General features: G+C 40.4%; 1 protein-coding gene across 7 annotated transcripts in view; it reads left to right on the top strand.

The window, feature by feature from the left end:
- Nucleotides 1-12383, top strand: part of LOC146378864 (glutamate receptor 3) — a 77808-nt gene that overhangs the window by 24110 nt on the left and 41315 nt on the right. For all 7 annotated transcript variants that reach the window (XR_014801527.1, XM_084941967.1, XM_084941968.1 and 4 more), the window contains exon 4: nucleotides 11332-11519. Coding sequence is in view for 6 of the 7 variants with exons in the window: in XM_084941967.1 (XP_084798093.1) it covers nucleotides 11332-11519 (188 nt within the window). In the remaining variant the exon portion in view is untranslated. The remainder of the gene's footprint in view (nucleotides 1-11331; nucleotides 11520-12383) is intronic.

The raw sequence follows: 12383 nt of genomic DNA, 5'->3' as shown, positions 1-12383 counted from the left end.
TCATTGGTGAAAACCTCAAAGGGCGTTGTGCATTCACTGGGAAGACACAGCTGAGGTGTTGGCTGTGTCTGAGTGTTTCTGCCTAAACCGAACCTCCTCTGTTTTCAAGCACTCAATCCGCTCTGCCAGACGCCCAAAATGGCACCAATTGATCCTTGCACATCCACGCATGCAGAGGCAGCGCAGCTTGAAAACAACACCGATGGAAATGTAAGCTGCACTTTCTGCTCAGTACTGCAGCGTCGACTCTTTTATACCCAGAAAAACTGAAGTACGTGAATTATTAATTCGGTGTATTAAACATTTTGGGGAGTTTGCCTGTTTAGGAGGAAAATGTATAAAATGTGTTGCTTTCATTTCTCACCACAGGTGAGTTTGGGGTTTTAGACGCTGCCTTATGCAGTGGACATTGTTGCTTTCAAATATAAAGAGATCGCTTTTGAACAGACGGCCTGACAGACTTGCAGTACTCAGACTGTAGCTAACTACTGTAGCTACAGTAACCCTGAGAAAGTCATTACGTAACTAGAAGCCGTTGCATCACTTTAAATCTTTGTTCCTTGCTCGAAAAATGGAGTTGCACTGCTCATTACAAATCACTCTCTGTGAGCATCACTGACAAACCACTCTGCCACGTCTGCCAGGATGTGTCGACAAAGCCGTGACTGTATCAGTCTAGCGGCTACAAACTGCTAAAGTGGCAAGGATGGATACATGTAAGAGACATTAGGAAAGGGTTTTTGTTTTACATCCATAGATATATATTTCAGGTACTTGCAGGTAGTGAAAGCAGTGAATTTTCTAGTGTAGGAAGAAAGAGTTCTATACTTTGTGATGTTAATGCAGGAGCTGTCCAAGGTCTTGCATCAGCAGGACCTTGGACAGCTCCTTATCCCCTCTGTAATAAAAGTTGTACTGTGTCATGTTAGCTTCATCCATTCTTCTGTTGTCCATCTCTTTATATTTTATACTGTTTCAGCAATAAACATGCGAGCAAATTAGAATATCAGCTGTCTACAGATGCCTTTACACAAGCCGGACAAATAAACTAGATTTTTCAGCAGATGTTCTCGTTATATTAAGAAAAACATGAATTAATAACGGCTCTATTTGTTGTATATAGTATGTGGGAAATCTTAGAATACATAAAGTATCATATGCCCCTGAAGGTTCTTACCTATCTAATACCTACATCAGATTTATGATGTCATCGTTTTTCTTAGCTACCACCTTTGAATGGCCAAAAATGGCCTGTTTGTACCATTTATGGACCTGTACCACCTTATAAAAGTGTCCTGTTATGTTAATTTCACAACAGATCACAGGACCATGTTCCCATCGATCTTAAGTGAGCACCCAGAGAAGGCGCCGGTGTTTCTAGATGCTGTTTACGCTTGTTTATGAGTTCTAACTTGCTTTTGCTGATGCTGACTTGAGTTTCTGAAGCTAAATAATGACTTCCACTACAGAATTGTGACATTCAGTACAGTGTTTTCTGACTTTGCCCCGACCATATAGATGTTTCTTGGAGTTCTCTGAATGTTGTAATGATATTATAATATTATGAAATCTCAGAATTCTTTGTAGTTTTACTATGAGGGTGATTTTTTTCTCTCCGCTGATCGCCACAAGCCTTTTTAAAAAGCGGTGAAACCTTAAATTCATCTTATAGGCTTCGCCTCTATGAGATGCATTTTTATAGTATCCAGTCATGTTACTAATTTGTTGCCACTTAACCTAATTAGCTGTGGGATATTCCCCCAAAACTGAAACATTGTGTTTGTACTGTTATTTTGTCACAGGGTTGCACATTTTGTTGTGACAAAGACTGTTTTTTTGAGGGGTAATAACACAAATAGATAAGGTTGGGGTTCAGTAACCCGTGATGAACATGCCTCTAACAGCGGCCTACTGCTTTGTGATGTCACAGTGTGCACTTGCATAACAGGGTGCTGTGAACAACAGTGAAATTTGTCAGGAAATAAAAGTCTAGCACTGCACAAACAAACACCATACATGTAACAAAACTGCCTTTGCTAACACTGCTCTCACACGTTTGTTTTATAAACCCTTGAAATTTTGTTAGTATGCAACCCAAAGCTCGATCAGTCATATTTACCATATCTGTAACTGATGGCAATACATAATCAGTGCTTACTTCTACTTCTCTGCCTCTTGAATCAGAGAGAAATCAGTACCTTAAAGACCAGGTGTGATTCCACTTATCCTGCTTTCGTTGTCTGTTCACTCTTGCCGGCTCAGGGAGGAAACAGGGTGAGCAGCTCAGAAGCATATTTGGGCAAAAATACAGATTTTTCTTCCCTCCGCAATTCAACATTGTTATCTCAGCTGCTCACAGATGAAGGAATAGCCTCATCTTCAAATGAGTGGGAAAGAAATAAAAGTGTATGGAGCTGTGAGAGAAGGAACAGAGGAGTCAGCAAAGCCTTTGTGTTTCTCCCGTGTCAGAGGGACAAGCGCTGTCAGAAATGCTGTCAGATGCACCGAACGCTTTTGACTTCATCGAATTTGGAGCCTCCTCCCATCTTTTTCTGTCACATCCAATTTGTCACATGTAATCTGCTCTAACCTTACCACCTTACACGGTCAAATAAGAAACCAGGTGACTAATAGAGAGCCCCTCTGCTTTATCAGGCAGCTGCTCTGCTTATTCCTCGATTCTTGTCTCTGTGTTGCTCAAATGCCTTTCGTCTATTTCAGGACACTTGCTTTCAGGATAACGCAAGGCCATTACAACAGTAGTCTTTTTGCATTATGAAAGAGATTGATGTGATGTGCGTTTCCATGTTTGCCCAAGAGAAAACGCCATTTTTATTTTGCCTAAGAGAGAAAAAGACAAGGCTGTTAGTGCAGCTCTCGCTAATGGGCCATCCATTTCTTTGTGTGCGGTTTAAATATCTGCACTTTGTGTTAGTTTTCTCACTCTGTCTGTCTTTTATATTACATTTTTAGTGCTTTAGAACCTGAATCATCTTCAAGCGCAACAAAAATTTGTGAATTATTCAATGACGTGTGAATTCAACTTACATAAAAGATGAAAGCATACAGGAGGAGAAATGCTCGACGTTCTGTTAGCAACTTTGCAGCTGTCATTAGATAAGAAATAATCTGTTTGATTAGGTCTGATCAAGGATTTGGCAGGAGTGGGTGGTGTGGGGGCGCAGGGCTCTTTGCAGTTCAGCTAATTTGGAAGAGGGAGCTGTTATCTATGTTGGACTGCAGTTGGAGTAGGCGTTGTTAGGCTAATTGTGCTCAAAAGTGTCCTTTTACTGTCATTTGGCAGCTTTAATCCTTTTTATTTCACTGGCTCTGTGAGCACTGCCCACTGAAAGCAGTCTTCTTTGTAGAGCCACATATAAGCTTTGAGATTTTTAGAGATTTCTCAGAAGTGGGTTCAGTGGCTTTGTCTGAGTTCCCCCTCGGTGTCGCGCTCAGCTTTGGGCCTCCCGTGACAACGGCGCGGTTCAGATGACTGCAAGAGAATTTTAAAGAGGTCACCTTCCTCGGGGAGGGGGAGGGACGACTGAGTCACAGTTGAGACTGCACACCACGCTCAGCCATCATGTGAGCCGCTGCCCGAGACAGACAAGAAGAATACATGGCCAGGTGTCAGCAGAGCCTCAGTCAGGCTCGTTTTAGCGGCTGTGTCTCACAGAGGAAGTAACACATTTGGTAAATGTCCTAATCTAGAAAAATACTTCTCTTAACTACAGAGAGATTTAAAGTGAACGAGTGATTGTACTTGACTATCCTGCTTTGTTTTTTTCAGGGCTACATCCTGATGGTGCTGTGTTTGCTATTAAGCTCATATATTCAGGTTTAACTCACATACAGGCCAACTTTACTTTGTGCTGCCTGCTTAAACAGCTCCCCTCACCTTCAGGCATTTCTTTCACTACATTTGTCAACAAACTTCAAAGTGAAATGTCTAACTTTTTTGTGTTTGTAGACTTGAGCATAAATATCCGTACTGTACTCATGGCATGGTGGCCTGACAGCATATAGCGGCGCTGCTTTGCACATCGACAGCTCACGTTTCATGTTATTGGATCATTGTTTTGCTGCTCTGCCTAAGTTACGTGCTCTTTATAAACTGGTACTAATGTCAACATGTAGCAGGTCGGGCTCGCATCATCTCTTCAGGAGAACTTTTGTCGTCTGACGTCTGTTAAAGCTGATTTCAGCTGGGAGCTGATGAAAGAGCCAGCTGTCCATTTGAGAACTGTAAGGATTGTCAGGTTTATCCTCTTAAACAGCTAAGTGCTAGCTACTACACAAAGCTGTGCAATAATTCTCTGTGGGCTTCCTACTAGTAACCCATGTGAGTTTAAAGTAACATTAATTGGCTTGATTAATTGGAATGATTGTACAAAAGAATGACACTAACAATAATCACAGTGATTGTCTAATTGCATTTTTTGGAGTCTTGTTTACATCAACCTGATAACTCAGGACATTTATCCATGTAGGCACTGAGCAAGGTGATTTAAGTGTCTTTAAACACTGCATGATTTAGTATTTCTGAAACTGCTGATCTACAGGGATTTTCCCACACAACCATCTCTATTGTCTGAAAAAGGGAAAATATCCACTGAGCATCTCTGAATGCACCACATTGAACCTTGAAGCAGATGGGCTATAAGAGCTGAGGACCACACCACCAAGTGCCACTCCTCTCAGTTAAAAAGAGAAAGAAAATTGGAAAAACATTGTCGTTTTTTCTGTGTCTCTATATCTTCTGCAACATTGAGATGGTCGGGTCAGAATTTAGTCTAAACAACATGAAAGAATGGCTCCATCCTGCCTTGTATCTGTGGTTTTTTGGCATAGAGCATCATTTAATCACCACAGCCTCCCTGAGACCATGTCCTTTCTTTCATGACCACGGTGCACTCATCTTCTGATGGCTGCTTCTAGCAGGATAACACCAATGGGGCCACAGGAGAGAGATTTAACTAACTAAGGCTGTTTTGGTGTTTTTGTGGAAGAAGGATTTTTTTGCTCTATAAATAGGCTTGTGGCAGTATGCTCCCGATGTTGAATATGTATTATTCTTCAGGTCAGGGCTGAATAATTGACTCTGTAAAATGCCCTTGATGGTCGTCCTTCCTGCTGACTGTTTTAAAATGTACCATCTGTTTACAAAGTCAACCAAAACTCTGTCATTTGTGCGCCGCCTGATAAATCACACCAGTGTTAATACTCACCAAGAGACTTAGGTGTCCTTTGTTGCTCAGATTTCCTTTTTGCACTGTGGTTTTTAAAGCTGGAGTGCATCGAATGTCACATCATTGAATTCCTTTGGTTCGGGACTTCCTCTTTATTTGTACATATCTTTAATTGTTAAGTATACTCAATAGCTTAAACATCAAGCAGCTCATAAAATGTTTAAACCCCAACTATCCAGCTTAGTTTTAGTGTGAGAAAATAAAACTCTCAAGGGAATCGTTTGTAAATCCCCCCAAATCCTTTTTCTTGAGCAGCTACTAACACGTTTCAAAATGTCATGCATATCCCAGCTTATGGCGTTCAGTGCTGTGGGAGGAGAGCTGACACTCAGCTTCTGCCTTTTCATTTCCCTTCTGCCAGCGGTGATATAATGTGCTAGATTTTAGTTTTGATATATATGTGAGCTGATAAAAAAAAATCCAGATAAAGGCAGTAGCAGTGTTGGGCTCAGACTGAGGTCAGCTCAGCAGTCTCTTATCAGTCATCAGAGTCTTTACAATGCATCGAGACACGATGCCTCTTTCGAATTCCTTAACCTCGCCCGGCGTCAGACATGTGAGCACACGTCGCGGTGGCCTCTTTAGAAGCCAGAGTGGCTAACGTGATGGCACCCAGCGAGAGCCACTTGTCTTTAAAGGCCATACCTGGTCTGAGTGCTGTCTGCTGTGCACTTCACTGTGAAGGTCATCAGCAGTGGAAGGGAGGGCGAGGGTGAACGTGTCAGCCGAGTCGCTGTGCTCTGAATATTTCGGAGGCCTGTTGGGAACATGAGTTTACATGTTCCCAACAGAAAGTTGAAGAACCTGTGGTAGATCCAGATAAGGACCACTAGTTATTGTTGTTGGAAATGCAAGCAACAATACTTCTGATTAAATTATACATTACAAGTGAGTGCTGCCTTAGAAAGGCGGTGTCAAATCTGTATTCTGGATAATTTGCTAAAGATAAATCTATAAATGGTGTTAGTGGACCCAAAAATTTAATTCTCCACTTTACAAACCTTTTGAAACCTCTCTACCTCTCTTTAGTAAGAAAATATTCTTGTAACTTTATGAGTTTGGAGATTTAATGGCATGTTAATTGCTGCATTATTATTTACAGTTACTCTTCATTCATCACTCACATTTCCTTTGTACTTTGTACACAGGCATGAATCTCTGTAGACAGATCGCTGCATGGAAATATAAAATCTATATGCAAATGCAAATGATTGCCACTCGTGGTCTACTTACTACCTACATGTTGTGTTTGAGCAGTTCTGATTGACAAACAGCCCACATGGAGAACATCACTGTCATCATAAACAGTGACCAGCACAGCACCTGGTTCCACAGTAAGCCCCAGAATATTGCCTATTGTCTCAGATGCTAAGTAAACTAACTTTGATGCCTTTTAGTGCTTAAAAAACAATACACTGGTATATTTCTTCAGCTGTGGAAACATAATATACTGTATATTTGAAATCACTCTTGATAAACGGTCATTATTATCACAGAGGAAGGTATTTGAAAAGCTTGTACATTTCAGTGAAACTCAAAAGGATTTTAGCAGTGAGAACGGCTCAGCTGTTACTCCTGAAAAGAAGAACTATGGTGGGACTCCCTGTCATTTGTTAATTTGAGCTGCTGTACAAGAAAACAAGTTTTTAGCAACCCCTACAGTGTCTGCATAGAGTAGCTGGGATTTGTCTGCATCTGGAGTTTTTGCAGTTTTCAAAGAGACATCCTGTTGAGATTGCAGTGTGCAGAAAAACGTTTTTCTTCTTCTTAGATCATAATCAGCTCACAGACTAATTTGGAAACTATAGTTTGACTTTAAAGAGTCATATTTGCATCTTAATCTTTTAAACTCAGATTAGGGGGTGGACTGAGAAACTTTCCTTCACTGGATAAACAATAAATGTGAAAACAGACTTCTAGTACCAACGTCACTCATCTTTCTGGGCTGTGAAGGTCAAATTTAAGTAGCTTCAAGCAAATGATATTTCTCCATGGTGCTGGCTTTAAAAATTCAGGTGTAATGGCAAAAACAAGTGAATTATTCAAGAATCTTTAATATTAAAAGTCCATGTTTAATATTCAAAGAACCTCCGTGGTAAACTATCTTACGATCCCTGTAGCTCTACAAATGAACATGTAGCCCAACCAAAAATTACCTAAAGTGTTAGAGAGCGCTGACATGTTTAAACATACACACAGGTGATATAACAGTTCGAGTATCCCTGATGTTGAACTGTGGTTTGTGCTGCAGGGAGGCTGCGTGTCCCTTGATGTGGATACAGAGTAAAACCAGTTTTCATTTAGCTTTTGTAATTCCTGCTTCCTGCAGAGAAGCTGTGAAGCTCACTTGTATTTACATAAACACATTTCACACCGGCTTATTCAGCACCCGTAATAATATCTATCATTTCATAGAATCAACAGTTTCATCCCTTCTGTGAAAGAAAAGGGCAACAGCATGTGATGCATTTAGTCCAGTCAGCTGAAGTGTTCCTGCTCTGACTTAAACAGCACTTTTTCCCCTGCCCATTAGTTGTGACTCAGTACAGTATGTAATAAGCTTCTGCCGTAATGCATTTTTGACGTGTCCTGTGTACTGTACTTTAAAGAATGTAGAGATGCAAATCTTTACTTTATTCATAATCTTTCAGCTTGGGCTTTTCAAAGGTCACCTTCCTACTTACAGCAAAAGATGTATAAAATATTTTAAATATACTGAGTGAGATTCTTGAGTGATTTAGAAAGAATATTTCAACTTTGAATTATATAAATATCTAAACAAAGCCAGTTTGTGTTCTGCTGTTACAGAGATGAACCGTCACTGGATAGCTGGTGTGTAGGCAAGGGCCAAGATTTTGTTACAGGAAGCTTTCTTGGTTTGCGTTTGGAGTTCATGTGTTCACAAGTCATGCTGAGCAGGATTAGGTTACATGCGGGGAAACTGCTCATGTGAAGAGCAAAACAGGGGCATTATTTGTGGAAATGCAGTTTTAAAACCATCACCTGATCATTTTTGAATAATTACATTATTAGAGTGTAGATCACGGGTCACGTTAACAGCTAAAATATGCTTACATCCACCCATAAGGTCTTCAAGATCAACTTTAATGGTCAAAAATTGAGGAAAAAAAAAACGTGTCAACATATAGAAAGTACACTATAAAGATTTAAAATATTATTTAAAATTTGTCCTCTGATCTTTCTTTTAAGGTCAATAGATCGATCTGAAGGTTAAAGTGATAATAATGTGATTATACTTATACTTATTATACTGCTTTGTACTGCTTTTGTTTGTACTGACAACATATAGGGAATGATATATAGGGATTCTATATATCATGTTACTTTGGATTTGTGACCTCTTCATCAAAGTTAAATAAGGTCAAACCTTCCTAAAATACATTTTATCTTTAAAACTGTGCTTGTAACTCAGCTACCTTTGTTTGCATTGCCAACATTCAGGAAATGAATCATGTATATGGGGATTCCAAATGCCATGTGTCATTTTATCCCACACCTTCCTTTCTTTTAAGTGGACTCTAAAATGTGTCCTTTTTACTGCACTACAAACTTCCTAAAGTACACTTAATGTCACGGTTCTGGGTCCGTTGGACCCAGTATTTTGAGTTTATTATGTTTTGGTTTAATTTTGCATCATGGATTGTTTTCTTGTTCTCTTGTTGTGGTTGTGATGATTATTATTAGAGTTTCATGTTTCTGTTATCCATGTTTTAGGAATTGTGGTTTCATGTATAGTTCAGTTCCATGTGTCATTTTCTGTCTCTCTGTGTTGAGTCCGTGTCTCTGAGTTGTGATTCATGTTTCCTGTTTTATTGTGAAAGTCTTTGTCTTATGTTAGTGTGTGCAGCTTTGTTCCCCATGTCTCGTTAGCCCTGATCTCTCCCAGCTGTGTCTCCCTCCTGTTGCCGATTCCCCCGTTACTACCCTGTGTATATAAGCCCTGTGTTTTCCCATGCTCGGTGTCGCGTCGTACCCTCAGATCCTGCCTGTGTGTTCCAGTTAGTGTTTTCATGTTTAGTTTCTGTTTTGTTGGTGCCAGCAATAAAGCTGTGGTTTTCAGTTATATTTCCGTCTCAGAGTCCTGCACTTGGATCCACATCTCCACCTGCCTGCACACAGAGCCCTGACACTTAAAAGAACAAAGAAAAACAAAATGAATAGATCCAGTAGTATTATCTTAAAAGTAAATACTGCCCAAAGAGTGAGCTGCCCTGGCGGAGGTTTGCGCTGTTGGAGTGCTTCTCGTTTAAATATGTATCTGTATTTTGTAAACAGTGACTGATGAATGGCAGATGAAACAGGAAGTCTTGGCCTGGACTCGGCTGCACTGGAAGCTCTGAAAAATCAGCTGCTGCAACCGTCCTGCAAATGTGTTGATGGGCTCTCAGATTGCTTGGCAACAAATTGATCCGTTCAAAAAGGCAGCATGCAGCAATGACTCACTTTATTTAACCTCGCCTCAATCATCCAAACAAGCCTGTTTAAAAAGATCTTGCACCACTGTAACCAAAATAAGCTTGTATTACCTACACTTTCTTTCAATCTCCTCAATTATTAATCCAGATTTACTAATGCCACACCATAGCTTAGTAGTAGGAATCTTATAAACAAGGTGTACTGTTTCACTACAGTGTTTCAGGTTTAAGATTTGTACCCTCTGCTCACAAAAACTGGCTAAAACATGGTGTTTCTGAAGCTAACACACAGCTGTATGCTCTATTTCCATGTCACTCACTCACTGATGTGTTTTTTCAGCTGATTTAGAAACTCCCTTTGCACCCTGTCATGACTGCTGACCACCAGTCCTTAATCTCCTTAGTAAACCACCACACTCCATTATAACAATGTGGCTTTCTTTTATATACAGTCTATGCTTTTAATGTGTCACCGCTCAGCCAACTTACTCTTAGCTCAGCGTCTTTCTTTCATGTGCCTCAGCTACTGATTCATCCCGGGGTGCAGTAAGCTCTGCCAATTGTGCTTTCTGGATCCTTTGGGAAGTCTATTTCACTGCATCTGCTAAGGTACATGTTTCATACCTTATTGTTGTGACCCCTGATTTTTTTTAAAGAAATATAAAATATAAAACTTTTGCATTGCAACTTTCACGGGTGAATTATAATACGCAGAAACACAGACATTTCTCTTCCATATCGTTTGTCCTTTCTGCAACTTTAAATTCCTCAGTCTACCAGGGAAGAGATAGCAATGATGACCTCCCATGACAAACTGCTAAGGCAGCGTGGGACAGCTCAGTAATTTCCCAGTTAATGGTTAATTATGCTGTATAATGCATCTATCTTTATTATAAGAGCTGCAGCTTTAAGCTAATCGGTTGTGGGGATTCTTTGTGGAGCCTCTTGAATCTGCTTTGTCTGTCAAATATTTCTTTTACGATCCTTTTAAACATTTGGCAGCCGTTCCTGATATTAATTCTGAAGAGACTCATTAATCTTGTACCTGCACGTTCCGGAAAGGCCTAATTACAAGAGCATGTCTGTTTTATTCATATGCAGTGTAAAGAAAGAGCTCCCAAGCATCTCTAATTTCGGCTCAAATTTTAGCTTTTCTTACTACCTTTACGCGAAATGTGTTGAGCGTTTGTCAGAATTTAGACTGGCAAAAAAAGGCAAATCAAACAAACAACCCCCTCCCCGCAGCAGATCTTCTTCTAGCCATCCACTCGAGCAGCTGTTCATATTTCAGTATCAGGAGACTGTTTGACTGCCGCCCCAGTACAGCTCAGTTTTTACTCTGAAGCGCGCCTCTTTGTTTACTTACTTCACGCTTTTTTCTCTCACGTTTATTTTCCTCCTTGCAAGCGGTGCCTACAAGATGATTGGTACTGTTTAAACATGTTAACAATGCATTATCAGTTAATAGTTTACATTCTGTATGACAATAAATGGTTACAAACCATTGCTGGAAGCCACAATATCCTTGTTTTTGTTTTTTTCAGCGCACAGGGAGTTTGGGATTCTGAGCACGTTTTCCTTCTTGTGTGCTCTGAAATCCAAAAAGACAGTTGTGTGATGGAGCTCTCTCCCCTCTGTTCCCCCAGGGTTTGCAATCCTCCAAGCTATCATGGAGTCTGCTGTAGCCAATAACTGGCAGGTGACAGCTCGCTCGGTGGGGAACATTGTGGACCCCACAGAGTACAGGCGCATCATCGAGGAGATGGACCGCCGGCAGGAGAAACGCTTCCTCATCGACTGTGAGGTGGACAGGATCAACTTGATACTGGAGCAGGTATTCAGTTTGCAAAGTGCTAATTCAGCCTTGCTTAAAAAAAAAAAAACAAATCTCTTTTCCTCGAATATCAGGAAGTAAATCTAAGATTGCCTCAGAAATATACTCTTCCCCCAGCCTCATGATTCGGCTTGTTCCATTGTTTCTAAAAGAGGAAACATGCTATTTCCCACTTTTTGCTGCAAGCGCCACTTCATGCTACACTGCCAGTAAAATACGCCATTTCTCCTAGCTTGGTCCGCTCCCCACTTTTCATTCCTTTTTCATTATTACCCTAAACACTTGGCACGTGTGAAGATCGCCTCAGATCTTGACACTCTCATTTAGAACTGATTTTAAAACAGGGAAGGCGGTACATTAAATTAAGGCTTGTTATTTGTTGTTTTGTGTGTGTGTCTGTGCACGCACGTGTGTGTGTATGCATGTTGTTTGAGGTCACTTGGGCTTAATTCACGTGGAGGAATTAAACAGTTCTCTCATCCTTGTTTCCTAGGTGATCATCGGCTACAGTTTTCCCACACGAATCTTGATTCAGGTTCAGTGTTTGCTAATGTGTGCTGCTCTCTGTGACTGCACCATAGAAAATATTTCATTGTCAGAAACGTATTAAATGAGTGTTAACTGAGAATTTTCCTATCTACTCAGAAGATCATTAGTGTTCATTTGGGGGATTAGTTTGGTGCACATGTGAGTACATTAGATTTTGCAAATGATTTTTTTAAGCGTACGTCTTCTTGAGGTACGTGAAGCTAAATAGTAGAGTATTGCTGATGTTATCTCCACAGGCTCAGACTGAAGGTAATGCTAACACTGAGTAGCTGTCAACTGCACTGCACACTTATTACTTTTAAAGCTTTTTCCTTT

This window comes from Perissodus microlepis, chromosome 10 (genome assembly GCF_051167445.1).
Source record: "Perissodus microlepis isolate ML-2025 ecotype Zambia chromosome 10, ASM5116744v1, whole genome shotgun sequence".
Taxonomy (NCBI): Eukaryota; Metazoa; Chordata; class Actinopteri; order Cichliformes; family Cichlidae; genus Perissodus; species Perissodus microlepis.
Note: the sequence above shows the minus strand (reverse complement) of the source record. Positions and strands in the feature narration are given on the sequence as shown.